The sequence below is a fragment of the Amyelois transitella genome, chromosome 9 (genome assembly GCF_032362555.1).
Source record: "Amyelois transitella isolate CPQ chromosome 9, ilAmyTran1.1, whole genome shotgun sequence".
Lineage (NCBI taxonomy): Eukaryota > Metazoa > Arthropoda > Insecta > Lepidoptera > Pyralidae > Amyelois > Amyelois transitella.
In genome coordinates, this window is record NC_083512.1 from 3,499,945 (window position 1) to 3,517,732 (window position 17,788).

Consider the following 17,788-nt stretch of genomic DNA (forward strand, 5'->3'; position numbering starts at 1 on the left):
ATGAGTTCAGAGAGTATTTTTCTACAATCTTTTTAAAACTAAATGAGCAATTTATGCACTTAAAATATCAATGAAATGTTTGGTTGATGCGTAATGGTGAACGTGCCAGATATGTTGAGAAGAATTTTAGTTAATAATTTTATTATATTATGTAAGTCATTAAGTTTAAGTAATTTACAACTTGGCCTGTTGATATATATTATATAATCCTATTAAGACTTTATTTCTGGGATTGTAAAATAAAAGCTAAATATAATTTTTAGTTTTATTTCTGTTGAACCTCAAAATAAACACGACACAAACCTCATAGATTGTTGTATATTGGCTTTCAATTAAAAAACGGTATTGATCATCGGAAAATAATTTAACAACTTCACAACAATGGCCATCAGCTATTTTGTTGTTCCAAAAATTGTTGTAACAGAGTATTATCTATGGGTATAATCAGATTTTCACTGCCGTCGTAAGTGCGCTTCATTTTGACTAGCTTGTGGTCCAGGAACTCTGTAAGTTGAGCTCGAAGTGCCAAGTCTGATGACACGAGGAACTGCTCTCGGCATTTGGAGTAAAGATCCTTGAAAGGTAGCCCTGAAATAAAAGGATATTATAGGTAGTAAAAGGAGTACAGTTCGTATTTTTAGGTATCTAAGAAAAGGTCAAGTAACAACATACATAGTCAAGCTTCTTTTTCAGAGTGATAGACTTTCCTGCTTTCATTCAAGCTCTCGATTCGATATGACCAATCTAACTAAGTATTCTCTTTTCAATTCCTGCCACTATCTTCCTCTAATTAACAGTCCCTTATCTCATGGTTCTGTATCCTGTCATTCAATGTCACAAGGATCACTCTGCTTATTATCCGTCTCAGAATGACTGTCTAATTTATTTTAACCCTTAACTATTTTAAATGAGACCATAGTATCGTAGCGGTTACGAGTTTCTCAAGAAACCCTAACTTCCCGGCGTGGACATATGGGCGGCCCTTACGCTCATTCTTTTCTTGTTCATACCCAACTTTCACTTCCACACATTAATGTTGCTACCAACAAACCTTGCATGCGCCACCAGATGACTCTTTTTGGACAACTATAGTCATCCTGGCAACTAATGATACAGATCTATTTGGCAGAATGTGGATGTTTCCAATACCTAAAGTTTTTCAAACACAAGCTGTTGCCCGCGACTTCGTTCACCGTAAAAGTTAACTGACAATATTTCATGCCCTCTTTTAACCCCTTCCCCTTTTCGTTCTTCCTCCGGGTCAAGTCTTTGTACCAAAGGGTTAATATAAAATTTAAAAAATGAGTGGTTTCGAAAACAAGAATAGTGTTTAAAGCTTAATCCGATAAGATATGATCTGTTTGTTAAATTAGAATTAGAGAAATAGGCGAATAACTTTCCAACCACTTGTCATACTAAAAAAGTGTATGCAAAGCGTTAGGTAAGAATACAAAAGAAATTTTACCTTGATAATGGGCTTGCTTCTGATTCTCTAGCTGATAATTTATGATGATGTTGAATATCCCTTTAGCATTGGTCGTCAGCGACTGGAACACGCTGCGCAATGATGACAGCTGTAGGGCTCCGCTTCTATGCGACATGAGAGAGTTTTCATATGAAGTCTCTTCGTTGTAAGGCAAAAAGGTAGTCACGTCCCACCAGGTAAATTTGAATTTACTCAGTTTTGAATGGTCCCATACTGAAAGGAAATTTTTAATAGTGGGCTTAGCTTACGGCCAATAAATATGAGACTATTATTGTGCCGTGTGGTTCCCGGCACATTAATAGAATAAGAACCTCCGGCCTAGGGCTAGGCCATCGGTTACCCGTGGATGTCGTAAAAAGCGGCTAAGAGAATGGCTAATAAACTTGGTATTCTTCTTGTACGCAATGAGCTAGCAACCTGTCACTATTTGAATTTTAATTCCATCACTTAACCATACAGCCGAACGTGGCCTTTCAGTATTTTCAAGACGATTGGCACTATCTACCCCGCAAGGGATACAGACGTGATTATACGTACGTATGCTGGGAAAACAAAGTAAAATGCCTGTAACATACACAACATTTAGATTATCATTCATGTGAAACTGGTGAGATGAATATGTAGTTAAATTTAAATCAACACAACTAATTGTCCGTGGCTTTTTGAAGACATACATAGATGTTGTCACATGGAAGACAACTAATGTAAGCATCTTTTAACAACACAACACCTCGGTTTTTATATAAGTACAGTCGGGGTCAAAGAAATATGATAGCTTTATGCTTTTGGTTGATATGGAGAGTCAGTCATATAATATCTGAAAATGTACAAATGGCCTAAGTCTATAACTAGGTACTACTTACGTAAAGGCGCGTTGATATGATCAATAGTGGCAATCGTATGCACATTACTGATCTGTGAAATGCTGGATATAATATTTTGTGCCTTAGCATTCCGTAACATAGCACCATCAATGTTGTGTATAATCAAAAATAATTCAGTTTCATTCTCTTTAAGTTGAGTCTCGATCAAATTAACAATATCTCCAATATTGGAGGGTACTCGAGTATTTTCTAACAGATCAATGATTATAGTTTCTAGAATATTCTTTATAGTGAGACTCGGGAAAAATCCATTGACAACTATACAAGGACAGTCTTGTAATTTTTGCATTTGAAATTGATGAAGTATTGAGCGCTTAGAGCCAATTCCATATAGAATTATATTGAAGTTTTCACTCAAAATGTAAAGCCATCGATCGAAGAGGTCTTCATATGATTGGTTTAGTTCAAGGATTTTTTGCTTATGTTCTGCAGAAATTTTTGTTTCCTCTTCATTCAAATCATCTGTTAGATTGAGGTTCTTTATCCTGGCTAGTGTGTGATCAGATGTTGTTATCTGAAAAATTAAATAACCAAGAATTGTTAGTTTTTGAGTTAAGTCCTTAAAAACATACAAAAATACTATGAAAAATACCAATCTTTCCTCTTTATTTCAGATAGAGAATTTAATTGTTTTTTTTATTTCTGTATTTGTAACTAATAAACTTAAAATATTTAAAATAAATATGAGATTTTGAGACAAAATCGTTCATCTTCTACTTTATACTGAAAATTACCACGGGGGTGTACCTCAGCGCAAAGTCAATAAATTACTACTTCATTAGTGTGTGGATCTATTAATGTAGGGTTACGATCACTCTACTTAGATGATGATTGCGAGCAAACACAAGTTTATATATTCAGATGTCGATTAATTACGCGGCTCACTAGTTACAAAACGACGATATGTGTATTCTACGCGGTACAGGAGACGACTGGAGTGGACGGGAACTCGCTACCAGTCGCTCTACAATTTTGTCTGTCAGCCCAATACTATCACTATACCAGGAATAATACAATGACTAATGTTTTAAAATATATATTAGTTATAAGGTATAAATATATTTAACAAATAACTAATATTTTCACCTTTTTACTTGAATGCATCATGAAGTAGTTATCTGGAGTGACAAAATACTCTGAATCCTTAGTCTTCGCTCTGCCGCCTCTAGTTTTAACCACTTGTTTTTTGACTGACTCTTGAGGCTCTTCCTCCTCTGAAACACTTTGTTCCGACGCATTGGAATCCTGGAAAATTATATGTAATATTTATAAGTGCGGTACTATGCTGTCGAATCGAAAAGAAACTTGCTTATAATAAATATTTATTTAATAAAACAAGCTTTAATTATTGACGGACGAGAAAGTACAGCCGAAATAACATAGGAAGATGGAATTTTAACATATCTTAACAGGAAATGAAGGGAGCACTAACAGATGATATGTAAGAGTTTAATAATATTTGTTTTTTTTTTTCAGAATTTTAGAAATGTTGTAGGGTGTTTGTTTTGTCTTTTTGGGAGACCGTACCTCATGATCACTTTCATCCGGCACAAAATCACTGCTGCTCCCAGAAAAATCACTTTCGCTGCTCTCACTTTCAACCTCTCGAATTATTCCTGAAAAATTAAAGCATCTTATTGCACATTCAACTGATTTTAAACTTTAGCGTTGTATTAAACTATTTATAATCATTGATCATAGATTATTTTTATATAATTCAAAGCATCTGAGATAAAATAAAGGTATGTTACGTGCACATTGAATACCTGTATTATTTTTAAATTCTTTGATTTCCTAAAAGGTCTAGTATACTCTTTTTGACTCAGTCCAAACTAAATAATCAAATGTGAGTGATATTTCATTATTGGGTGTTTTCAATATTTGTAAGATTGTCTGCATGCATCTTCAAATATTGTAATTTTTGATGAATTGTATAAGTCTTTTCCCTCCACAATCTACAGATATAAATTTAGTCCTCTTTCCTTTCAATTGTATTCTAAGGTTTTTAGAACTAATTTTTGACTGATGAAATCTTAATATTATCAAGATGTGGATAGATTTGGCAAAGTTCCAAAATGTCCCAGGACAATACTTCATCTATTGTAGTTTTCTTATATATTTAATACATGTGGTTCCTGGAACCAATAGAACGAGGAATAAGACCACTGCATCTCTTTCTCATTGATTTTGTAAAAGGCGAGTGAAGGATAGGCTTATAAACTTGGTAACCTGTCACTATTTGGATCCTAACTTTATTATTAAGCCAACAGCTGAATGTGGCCTATCAGTCTTTTCAAGAGTGTTGTCTCTGTTTACCCCGAAAGGAAAATAGATGTAATAATATGTTTGTATGTTAAACTTGTAATTTTTAAACTTAAATCTTGTTATTTCTATTTCAATGGAATAGAACTTACTCTTTTTCATGATATCCTTTACAATCTTTGGAGTAGCTTCGCTCACTTTCAGCAAATTACGTTTTGGAGTCTTCAATGGAGAATCTACCTTTGGTGAGTTACTTATGGCAGACTTTACTTTATTATGTAAATCGTGTTTTGTGTGACGAGACTTAAATTTAAACATGTCTTGGCCTTCCACATCATCATTGCTGAATAATGCTGAAAATAAATAAGTTAAAAAAGTGGGTTTTACTTTTGGGTGAAGATTCAAACAAAAGATTATATAAATAAAAAATTAAAAAACTCCAACACCAATTTAAGTTCCCTTTAAGTAAGAAATAATTAAAGAAACTTAATCTTAAGGTACCTTAGCATGTACAAAGTGATAATTTTTTGGATTGTTTTTAATTCTCTTTCAGTGAACTCACATTTATACACACAGAAACACACAGACACACTTATAACACATCTCTTTTTGTACCAAGGGGCTATGCTAAGAATACTCTCTAAACTAAATCATCAATTTTCTCATATTCTCTGTCACATAGAAATGGCGAAGGAAGACCGAATGCAGAAAATTTACTCGAGTAAAGCATTTATTTAAGTATATTCACCACGTTTGGTCTTCACCACATTCAAGTCCCATAATTTAAATGGCTCAGCTAATTTTGATCAAATATGTCTAATGCTCACACGTAAATCACCTTTAAATGTAATAAATTGCCACAGACAGACAGCCACACAGATTGGTCAAACTTATAACACTTCTTTTTTACCGTCGGGGGTTAATAATTGAATTGATGGCCTTTACTTTATCTGCGGTGAAACTGTGGCGGGCCTCTAATCGTAAATAAAAACTAACCTGTAGGTTTTTGTAAATCCTGCTCTTCGTCGAAACTCTCATCTTCGGAACTTTCTTCTGCTGCTGGAAGCTTACGTTTCGTAGGCGATACTTCAAGAAAATCTCCGTACTTTTTGGGTTTGCTTCTGTTTCTAATGCCTCGTCTAGACGGTGATTCGGTATCATCAGGTTTAACTATGACAAAAGTATAGATTATTATTTACTACGTAATATACACAGGCAACTTCGATATAATTTTAGTAATTTAGTATTTAAATGAAATTTGCCTACCTTCTTTGGTATCGGCGGGAAAACGAAGCCGAAAGCCACTAGCCATGGCACGAATTTTACACGCTATCTATAAAAAGTTATTATTAAATACTGAATTGATTTATAGAAATTCTTCGAATCTGCAATTTACGCCCCTTTATTTCTTTATCTCTTCATTCAATCACAGGATTCAATTGTAAATTTAATTCAACTCAAAACAAAACAACTTTCTTGACATTTGATAATTTGACATTTATTTCATTTTGACAGTGAGTGACGTTGCAGTTTTTTTAGGCTTTCCAAATATTTCTTATGGTCATGAATACAAGTTACTTACGTACCTATGATTTTCCTGTAAATATTTTGTTTTGTTATTTCTTTATTTTATTAATTAGCTGTAGCCTGTGACTTCGTTTACCGTAAAAGGTCATTGGCAAATCTTCATCCCTTCTTTAAATCTTTTCTATTTCGCAATATAAAGTAGCCAATGTTCTTCATCAGGGTCAACTCTATCAATCAACACAAAAATATCGGTTTAGATATTTAGTGTATCAGACAGAATTACTTTCGCATTTATATATAAGGGTTATACCACAAATTTCACTAATACATTACTACCATACTAAGTAAAATCTAGTATGGTACCCTGGTAAAACAACGAAAGCTTCCACACATCAATTACCCGTACTTACTTACACACACTTCTTGGGAAGGGCCCAGGCTCGACCCCACCACTATGACGTCATATAATTCCATTAGATTCGCAAATATCTGGCTTCCATGACCTATTAAACAAGAAACCTAATCGTAGAGACCATGGTAGGCACACTGCCCGGAATTCTAGGTAATTTCACAAAGTTAAGCCTCATCTTGCTTCTATGAAAAGTACTTTGAACCCATATTGATACTCGTAGTAGTATTGATGCATGGTTGCAGTAGATGAAGATGAGAACACAATAGCCACCGATCTTCAACTAATAACGCGCAGTGGGGAACACAACTATGATATGTTAAGGCATTATGCATGTAAATTAACTTTAGCCACCGATTTTCAACTAATAACGCGCAGTGGGGAACACAACTATGATATGTTAAGGCATTATGCATGTAAATTAACTTCCTTGTATTTCTACCCCACCAACTTCTTTGTCCAAAACAATTTAAAGAATACATGACTTTTAGGTATAATCATCGTTTCGCATAAAGTTTTCTTATAAAAAGTTATGCGAAACGATGATTATGCCGAAAAAGTTATTTTTAGGCATCTATTAAAAGGAAATATAAAGAAAAGAAATTACTTTACATCATTTCATTTATTTGCTCAACTTACTGACAATTTTGAAAATCACAGTTATTTTGACAATTGTTTTGTAACTATATTACACAAAACAGTTGTCTGCTATGTAAATGGGAAGTGGGTATAAAATGGTATTAAATATTATATTATTATTATTGGCCACAGTACATTTATTCAATATAGTGGGTATTTTTACAAACCCTTTATAAGAACAGTACTTCATCATTCGCATCAATTGAAGAAAAATCAAATAGATCAATAGAAATCAATAAGTAAAAACATAAAATAAAGAAGTGAAAAATAATAAATCTAATGAAATAAAATTAAATGATAGATGTACTTCACCAAAACAATTTTACTCATGACTTTAATCTATTCAGTTTAGGTGGAAGCAACATAAATTGACAAACATCGAATGCTTTGTCTAAACTATAAAGATGAATGTCATCAGTCTAATTAAGATGGTGAAGTGGTTAAATTTAGAATTAAATATGATTTCCAAGTGAGCAATAATGAAGAGCGACTTATACGTCTTTGTGACGTCACACGCAATAATATACAATCGATGAAGCAAACTAACGACAACAATATATTTAAATTTCAAATTATTCAGGTTATCTACATATGAAAACAAAACAAAAGCACGTGTGTTTTTAAACCTATGGAAATTTGAAGGAAAAAATCACAATATGCCATTGGAATAACATCCTACAGGGCTCTTAGTCTTATAATGTTTGAGGTCGTAACATAAAGTTTGCAGTCATACAAAAATTTGTTGGTATTCAGACCCCAAACATTACAAAGTCTATATGCTCGGATACCATACAAAGTTGAATGGCGTCATATGTGATACCACTTATGAATTATTACTTACTTAGAAATATTTTAATGGTGGGATCGTAGCTCATCTATATACAATACCAACAATTTCATTTTACTTATTACAATCACTCGAGTCACCTACAACTTCTAAATATGACATGCTTTGGACACACTGTTAACATTTTGAAAAATCGGCATCGCGGTTTAACTTTTTTCCGTTTTCATTTTGTGAAGCATACATTCTGCGATTCTGTTATTAATTTGGATAAAATAATTATTGTCAACAGTGTTTCCGAAACCGTGCCACAATACTTTACACAGATTTATTGCATTCGCTTACCGTAACTACTTCGAAATGTTCAAAAGTGCTACCTTTATAAACTTCTAATAAGTAACCGATCAATTTCTATGGAACGTGAAACACCAAGATTATTTCAATGAAAATTTTGCACGAGGCATACATAGACTTCAAATAATTACAATTTCTTTATACATTACATTGTATGGCATTATAATTTACGAGTTACGCCATTACTTTAGCCAATAAGTGACAATCATACAATTTAATGACACGGTTATCATGTCGCACATGAGCTTTTTAATACATAGTAATAATTTACAATAACATAACTTGCAAGAGATGTTTACAGAAACGACATACATAAAATTATTCAAAGCCTACATTCGAACTACATCAACGCGCAAAAAGCGTCCATAACTCTTCAATAACACTATTTAAAAGCGGCACACTAAACCGCAAGAGAAATTAAAAAAACATTAGGATCGAATATCGTGTTGAGATCAATCATAGTAAACGAAAGGGTGGATCTTCGCGACCCACAAATAAAATAAGCCATCCACCGGCCACTCTCACTCCGAATCTCACTGTATATGGTACACTGTGTAAATTCTAACAATAATATTACAGTTTGCAGCCTTGTCGTACAATAAAAATAACGGGTGATACAAATGACGATCCGGGGGGATTTGGTCAAACTACCGTATCCATAGATACAGATTATCCGCGCTTTATTTACAAACCGGTGGATTTCTACAAATGTGTTTTTGTCATTGAGCGGTTTCATTAGGTATTGACTAGGCATGTTTACAGTCATATCTGTACAAAATCATCTAGAAAAAAAATCAATTAAACTTTTGCAACAAAAGACAACCCGAGGTTTTAATACAACTGTAAGATTAGCCTTCTAAGTTTGTACAATTCATTCCTTATCCCTTCAACCGGATCGGATTCATCGGACAAAAATATTTGTTAGGTACTCTATACACGAGTTCGCGTTATAACATAGCACCGTAACAAGTCACTTGTAACTGTTTAAACGCATCCAAGCCTACCAATCTCATATAAGATAGGCCGTCTGATATGTCAAAAAAATGTCAAGTATTCAAGTTACGGTGGTCAAAATATTTTGTCCGATTCGTTATTTGGGCCTACACGAACCGAGCGCCGTACAGTGGAAGTTCACATGTACGGCGGTTCGATACAAAACGTGCACGTTGAAAATTTTCGGGATGATTGTTCACATTTTGTTACTTCAGAAACTCCAAAACGCGAATAATCATTGTCAGGCTTATCTTGAATTGACAAAAGAAACTAGTGGTAAAACTTTCAAATAAGTTACAGCTGTTCGGGATAACAATCAGCTCTGATACACAAAAGAAACTGGTGATAACAAAAAATATTTCACAGTTGGCGAAGGTTGTTACTGACAAATCACTTGTATCCATATTGGGTGCCATACATCATTCTGGCATAATCACAGTCTGGCATAACTTTTTTGGCATAAAAAAAAAATTATAACAAATGTAAAACACTGATTATACAAAAAGTAATGTTATGCTTGCCAATGATTATTGCAAAATCATAGTTTCAAACGACAATTATGCCAAAAACCATTATGCGGCTGGATGATTTTGTCCCCAAACTTATATGCAACTTACGTTTCAAAGCGAACATGTTGTATGTCTCTCGTGGGGTAGCCCCGGCCGCCTAGGCCTGCTTGGCGCGCTTGCGCGGCGGCCCGATGGGCGGGATCTGCTGCTGCTGCGTGGCGAGTGCGCGGAAAGCTTCGGCTATGAGGTGGGGGTGCGACTGGATCATGTTCTTCCAGCCCGCCGTGTCCATCACGTCGGTCGCGTGACTCCTGTTCATCGAGCGGATTGTTGAGATACGGGGGATGAAGAGGGGGAAATGTGTGGGAAAAAAAATTATGATAAGGGACGGGAGAAATCGGTGGAAATTGACTTTCTGTGCCTACTCCATATACAAAGTGGGGCAAGGAAGCAAAGTACCTATATACAAAATTCTTTTAAAGAGTAGTGGTAAACCAATGAGAAAGGTATAGACGTACAAGAAAAATTTTAGTCTTAGGAAGTTGAAATTCTGTATCTTATGTTCCTTGACGAATTTAAAAGACTTCTATGTTTGTTTCCGTAGATAGAAACGGCAAAAATGAAGAGTGTTCGAGCGTACAAATTTGTCACATTTAAACTTTATATGTAAGAAAATTCAAATTTTCTTACATATAAAGTTTAAATATACTATCAATAGTAGTAGTTAAATATACTATCAGTAATAGCATATATATACTGTCAATAGTATTAAGTACAGATTAAAAGACTTCAATGTGCAAGCCTCATTTTAGTACAAACAAATAAAAAAAGCGAGAGAAACGACGCACCCAGTCCATACTAATATTATGAAAAGAAAAGATTGTTTTGTTTGTAATTAATAACCTCATACACTATTGGACCAAAGTATCTTGATCAAATTAAGGACGTCTCGGTAAAGGGTCAAGTCAAAAGTACCCGAAACCGCCGAGCTTAAATAAAGAGAGTTATGAATGTGGATGAAGCGAAGGAAGTATGCAGAGATAAGTATGAAGGAAGTATCGTGGCAAGTGGAAAGAGGTAGTCTCTGCCTACCCCTCCGGGAAAGAGGCGTGATTTTATGTATGTATGTATGTATATACTATTGGACCAATGACTAAATTTGGCACAGATATAGAACATTCTTTTTTTTTTAAACTTTTTTTTCTTAAATTCCCACGGGATGGGAGCTATGAAGAAATACGATACTAACGTGTTAATAAAATCGATGGTCTGCGCCTTGAGCTGGTCGGCGCTGTGTAGGTCGGCCAGTATCAGCGTGTCGGCCGCCGTCTCCACCGAGAGGCTGAGGCAGAGCGCCTCCTCGCACATCACTTTTAATCTGTCCAGCGCGTACTGAAATACAAAAATATTTACATTAATTAAATTCCTTACGACTAGGGTCAGTTCAAAGGTACCCGAAATCAATGGACCTGTGTGAAAAATTATGATGAAATGAAATATATAACGATCGTGTCGAGGAAAGATTTAAGTCTCTGCGTTTCACTCTGGGAAGTCCCCTTTGCGAGCAATACTCATACAAATATTTTTTTCTGAACCTTGGAACACATAGTGTTTTCCTTGGTCTACTACGGTTGACTTTTCGTACCCCTGGTTCACGTTCCGCTACATTGATATTAACCAATAATGAAAAATAACTTAAAATTTTATCAACTTTCATTTCTATACAAAAATGGAGCATGGGAAATTAATTTCCCAGTATACCTACTTATTATACCTACTTTATTATATTTAAAATTCAATTCCTTAATTTTATTACACAAATACGGAATCATATATTGTATTATCATGGTAATTGGTCATAAATGAAGGCCGGTTATGATATCATAACCAATAAAACTATTTCGAAATTCATAACATTTAATCGACATCATTGTGACCCAAATAAAAGGGCCATGGTAAATAGTCCAATTAAATAACACTTTGTTCATTAATATCATACATAAAAGCTACTGAATTCAGACAAAACCAAAATAGAATGAAGAATAATATAAACATTGCGCGGTACATGACTAATTGACTGACTTATCTGACTAATTGACTGACTTATCATAGCAAAGCCCAAACCACTGCTATTGAAATTTTGCATGTACATTCCTTATATGGGATGCACTTAGGTACTGTGGGATTTCTTGAAATTCCCGCGAGAACGGAAACTAACAGGATTTTTTAGTTTTACGAGGGAGTCGAGGACATACTCTAGTTTCTAATATAATTCAAGTTTGGTTCCTTAGATAAAGGGCACTAATCACAGTTCTAGTATTTTGAGCTAGTGATACTCGTATTATATTATTAAGTTACTAGTTTCTGTTCGCGTGTATATTATAGCTTTTACGTTATTCTATTGTTTTAACATAACATAACTATAAAATGTGCTTGGGCCCATAGGGACCCGGTCATTTGGGAGGCGTTCATGGGGCCGAAGCCATATTATTATTATGTAGCTTTTTGCGGGAACATTCTTCCACATTTATTATTATAACGCTTACAAGTACACAATAGATGCAGAATGTATCTGTGCAAGTCTCAAGCGAAGGTTAATCTATATTGTGTTACAGTTTTCCTCCAAGTATCAAGTATTTATTACATTGTGCAAGAACGCGGCTAGTTCATTAGAGCGACGATCTACAAACACAGTTAAGTACAGTAGGTCATCGAATTGTTAATTTTAATCATATTTATCGAGTCCTTAATTAATTTAGAACAAAACTAGGCAAACGCATGTTTAAATAAAAAAAAATATATATTAAACTGATGGTAATTGCGGTTGCTCGCGTTTGATATATGTGTGTATGCCTGACCAAGTTCTAATCCCATTCCTGTAAATTCTTAAAAAAAATCCAGCATGTATATTGTATATATTGATAAATTTATATGCACCTAAGCAAGGAGGCAGTAATTTAAGATTTGTGAAGAAGCATCAGCGAGCTCACGTTTCACAAAAATATTGCAATAATCAAACATAACATTTGTATTCACATAAGTACTTCTAGGTCATATAAAAAATACTTCTTTATCTGAAGTTACTTCCTTTTATTTTTACAAAACCTTGGAATTTTTAAACGCAATAAACAAATATCAATCAAATATTTATCTAATCATCCACAGCTGATAAGAGAAATACATGATTGAACAAAATTTTAATGTAGCTTCCTGTTTAAGAATAGGCATATATGTCTCGGTATACATGTTATCTTTTCTCATGGATTTCTTATGAGCCGACAGAGGAATAGACACTACAATGAGCACAAAGTAACGATGAAATTCTGAAGAAGCATATTTGAGTAGCGAAAGGACAACATCGGTACTACAAGAGATATTCTTTGTTTGTTGTTATTTTTCGTTGTGACGGATTCTGTCAAATTCAGATCAGAATGAAATACGTTATGGCTCAGGTGGACCTATATACTGCTCTCGAATTAGGCGGTCAGTTCATAGTGCTATTAATTATTTTAACCGCAACATCCCAGCCCCCCGCAGCATGGCACGCGCGACTTAACTATCGCTGTTTCGCTTTTTATTATGACGTGAACTGGGACAGCGATAGTGTCTCTGTTGCGATTTAGATATCATATGTCAATTTTTGTATAATGTTTTCGGTCAGCTAATCACGTATCATTTTATGATATTTCAGCGTAGATAAAAAAAAGGATTCAGATGATCGATGACGGGCAAGTGTGAGTATGGACAGGTTTGACAAAAAAGCTGTGTGAAATAGGTGTATAAAAATAAGAGGTTCACCTTATCAGCGGCTGCTAATAAGTCGTCCGCCATTTTATCGAGGTTTGGCGCCCGCCCCGTGTATATGAACCGCAGCATTTCTCTTAACACTTCGTGGTCCACATCTGTGATGTCTACTCTATTTCTTTTCCTCTCTTCCATCTCGTGTTCAAACATGGCCGCAAATACAGGACTCCGCGCTGGAATAATAAGAAAAAAATATATATTAAAAATAGAATTATAAACAAAATTTAATATCAAGGACATCTTCGCACAAAGAGACGTGAGTTGGTCTCAAAATTTATGTCAACCAGTAGTATCTAATATAAACTAGTTATATACATAATACTATTACTACATAGTTGCAATACAGGATGCTTTAAAGATGGAAACATTATTTATAGTATCATAAAATATGATCATATTATCATTCTAATCAATGTCATCTCTGGTGTTACAAAGCATATATACTTGGATGTTTATCTATATAAGTATTTATTATAAAATATAGTATCGTTGACTTAGTATCTACTAAGTTACGTACTAACTTCGAGGCTAAGTATTTAATTTATTATCGAGGTATTTATTTAATTTATTATCTTAAATAAATTAGTTTATATTATTGCTATATTTTACTTCTCTACTCATTACGGAATAAGCTGCACGTTCTACCCGTATATTTTGTATGTGTTTATAAACTTATAAACTAATAACTTATGAAATAATTTTGATTTATTTTTAAACCTGTTCACTTTTGCTTCAAAATAATGCTGACAGAATCTTTGTCGTTCATCAGATAATAAATATTGTAAGATACGTAATAGATAGTGTTTGATAAAATGAAGCATTTAATTTTCAATAAATTGTTCATAATCGTAACTAGTTAAACCAGAACACGTATAATAAGGTAACGCCTCTCAGTTATTCAGCATAAACACATTGTTAGCATTTATAGGTCGAGAACAAAACGTTTATTACAAGGCTTAATATTATTGTTAACAATAAAATGGGCCGCGTATAACGATATCAACAATTATTCATTATATGTATATGCTACTCATAAAATATTAATTTGCCTGCAACGGTATTAACTTTATACCTACTGGGTGTAATTTTATATTAAAAGAAGCCTTTGTCCGCGCATTGGTGAATGAGCACTAATTTTATATTTACACTAGCTTCTGCGCGGGGCTTTGCTCCCATAAAAAAGTAGCCTATATTTTTCCTAAAGATCTATTCTATCTGTATACCAAACTTCATCAAATCGGTTCAGTAGTTTTGAGTTTATTCGTTACAAAAATACAAATTTCTTGTTTACTACTGGCTAGCCCGGAGTCTGAAGCGTTGCCATTACAAATGTACCTGAGAATAAACTCAGTTGATAAAGATTTTACAAATAAAACCATTATTAACTATTACATTTGTCTTGTAAAGACAAATTGATAGTGTTGTTTTCTACTGCAGATGTAATTGTTTCTGTCACTAGCATGAAATTATACAATAGCTGTTGCTTTGGCGTTAAGCCAACTTTATTTATGTCGTTACCTATGTAACTATCAACTACCTGTTAAGAATAAGGAACGGATAATCGGATGCACATTGTTTTTTTGTAAGAATTTATTGAAAAATATAGGTGCAGCTTCAAACAAGGAGAATAAACCGTCCGTACCTAATGGGATAATTTTATAAATCATTTTTTGTTTGCTGCCATTGTTTCTTAATGGCAGGATCGGACTTACTGACTTACAGCTGAAATTTTTTTAAAATTAAAAACAGGTTCATTGAAAAGCCTTTTTCAAAGTTAATTTTACTAAGGCCCACATATCCGTTTTTAAACTCAACCCCCGTAGTTCCGCACGCAACGACACCGTTTTTATCGCGCAAAATACTATCTGCTGTTTCGCTTCTTATTATGACTCTAATAGGGACAGCGATAGTTTTCCGCGCGTTAAAAACGGAGTAGCGCATGTCATCTCACGCTACGGGGCAGCACTATAGTCTATTCGCTCTGATAATGTCGCATTTGACAGGCGGCGCCTTTAGAAGAAGCAAATAGACTATTTATACCTGTACAACACTGGAAGATGTCTCTGTTTGATAATCTTATAGAGATGGCGTCATATTACAACAAATATAATTTGCGAGTCTTCACGCTGTTACGCTAATAAAATTGGGAGACCAGAGTGCATGGATGGATGGCCCGAAGAGTATTAAAGGTATCATACTGCGTAAGGAAGCGTGCACCTTAGAATAATTCGTTAAATATAAAATTTGCCAGTATAAAATAACTTTCTATGGCAGTTTGTAAATACGCCTATCCTGATCTTATAAAACGAATCTCTTGATTTACCATAGACTAGGTACATTGAAACATTTCACCCATGCGCGAAACAAACCATTACTTAAACACAGCAATCCGATTATCTGTTCACAAAGCGTCAATAGAAATTGAAATATCTACCTGCTAATATAGCTTTATGCGCCTGGAATTCCCTGCCTCCGACTGCTAACGTTACGTCCGAAAACCTTTCGTTGTCGAATAGGGCTCCTAAGTCGTCGGAGAGCCGGCACTCTGGTACTTTGAACTGCATTACATTACTCTGCCCACTAATATTGATGCTATCCGCAACCACCGACACTTCGCAGAATATCGTTAATTTGTCTTCAGGCAGGAGGCCGTTCGCTTCGTCTAATAGGAAATCTCTGGAAAGGAGAGGAGTTTTAATGAGTATTTTTGTATGTTAGGTCGACGAATGTTGATAGATTCCCTGTCTGTAAAAATTGATTTCTTCATATGCTATTGAGTCATTGGACAGGGAACCTGTTGAAGTTGAAGGCGGACTTGTCCTTTTATAAGTACAATAAAAAGAAAAGAAAGATTCGTTCGCGTTATTTAAAAAATAATTAAAAAGTAGTTCGCATTATATCAACCGTTACACGCAAACCGACAAGTTCGCATTCAACTTTATCTAAGTTCGTGATTATAAAAAATGACATGGCTTTATTTGATAATAAAAATACCAGTAAGTCTATCAGAATCATTGTAGTGTATTGTCATACTAAAAAATATTATGTATAACCAACCATTCTGAATTTATTTTAGCGAAATCATCTCTAAATTACACGAATTTGCCGTGTGGTTCTCGGCACTTAAGAATCCCATAGGTATCTTTCTCACTCCTATCTCATACATGTTGTAAAAAGGGTTAAGGGAAAGGCTAATAAACTTGGGATTGTTCTTATAGACGATGGGCTAGCAGCCTGTCCACTATTTGAATCTCAATTCCATCATTAAGCCATACAGCTGAACGTGGCCTTTCACCGCAAGGAAATAAACGTGATTGTTTGTATGTATTACACGAGCCTTTGCCAGAGCAGTCAGGGACCACACCATTATCCTCTCGGCACGTCCCATGAGACAGGTAGTGATAAGGTACTATTAATATTTCATGAGCGTCATAATAAAGCAAGTTTTTTAAATATATCTCATAAGACATCAAAGGCCAGACGGAATGGAAATCAGGCGAATTTTTACACTATTATAAAATGCGAAAATCGGTGATTATATGATGAAACGATCTTTTTTCTGCCTTCACAGTTTTGTTGTTTATGAAATCAGCTATTTCAAGTTCAACAAGACAACTGTGGATGTATTGAAAATAGCGTCAAAGGGAACAAAAAATATGAATTATTCCGACATCGCACCCCAAACATCACGTTACGGGGGATTGCGATTGTGACACCCTCTCGACGTCCCCTAATGACGTCATCAGTGATGAAAGCACAGGGCTTATTGTTCTGTAATTTCCTATTCATTTATAATCGCTCATACATTTGAAAGGCTTAAGTATAGTTAAATATTCAAGAAAATTTAAACGCACAGTCCTCAAATTTATTTCGCATATTGCCTAGTTATATCTATCAATGCAGTAAGAGATTATTCCTTAAATTCTTGCGGGAACGAAATTAACAGAATTGTTTGTTTTAAACGTCAATTTTCAAACTAAATTTTCAATATTTCGTGTATGAATTACATAAGTTCGCTAGCTACGAGGTGGGAAAAAATGGTCCATACTAAACACAATGTTCACACACGATATCAGTGACTCCTTGGATGTTTTCATAGTTCAGTTTGAGATAAGCAAGTTTACAATTAATAAGTGA

The 17,788-nt window shown here is 34.5% G+C and overlaps 2 protein-coding genes across 6 annotated transcripts in view; both read right to left on the reverse strand.

Annotated features, from left to right (window-relative positions):
- Nucleotides 1-251: 251 nt before the first annotated feature.
- On the reverse strand, nt 252-6,117 carry LOC106134741 (origin recognition complex subunit 2). The gene is made up of 8 exons (XM_013334866.2): nt 5,899-6,117; nt 5,629-5,802; nt 4,785-4,985; nt 3,898-3,986; nt 3,457-3,615; nt 2,350-2,884; nt 1,466-1,699; nt 252-588 (listed from the first exon to the last, which is right to left on the reverse strand). Exons 1-8 carry the CDS (start codon nt 5,942-5,944, stop codon nt 389-391), a joined length of 1,638 nt encoding a protein of 545 aa, XP_013190320.2. The 5' UTR covers nt 5,945-6,117; the 3' UTR covers nt 252-388.
- A 1,067-nt stretch (nt 6,118-7,184) lies between these two features.
- The window catches only part of LOC106134743 (protein roadkill), a 51,153-nt gene continuing 40,549 nt past the window's right edge, over nt 7,185-17,788 (reverse strand). For all 5 annotated transcript variants that reach the window (XM_013334872.2, XM_060945850.1, XM_013334870.2 and 2 more), the window contains 4 exons: nt 16,086-16,327; nt 13,646-13,824; nt 11,097-11,239; nt 7,185-10,158 (listed from right to left, as the gene is read on the reverse strand). In XM_013334872.2, coding sequence (XP_013190326.1) covers nt 10,005-10,158; nt 11,097-11,239; nt 13,646-13,824; nt 16,086-16,327 — 718 coding nt within the window. In that variant the 3' untranslated portion in view covers nt 7,185-10,004. The remainder of the gene's footprint in view (nt 10,159-11,096; nt 11,240-13,645; nt 13,825-16,085; nt 16,328-17,788) is intronic.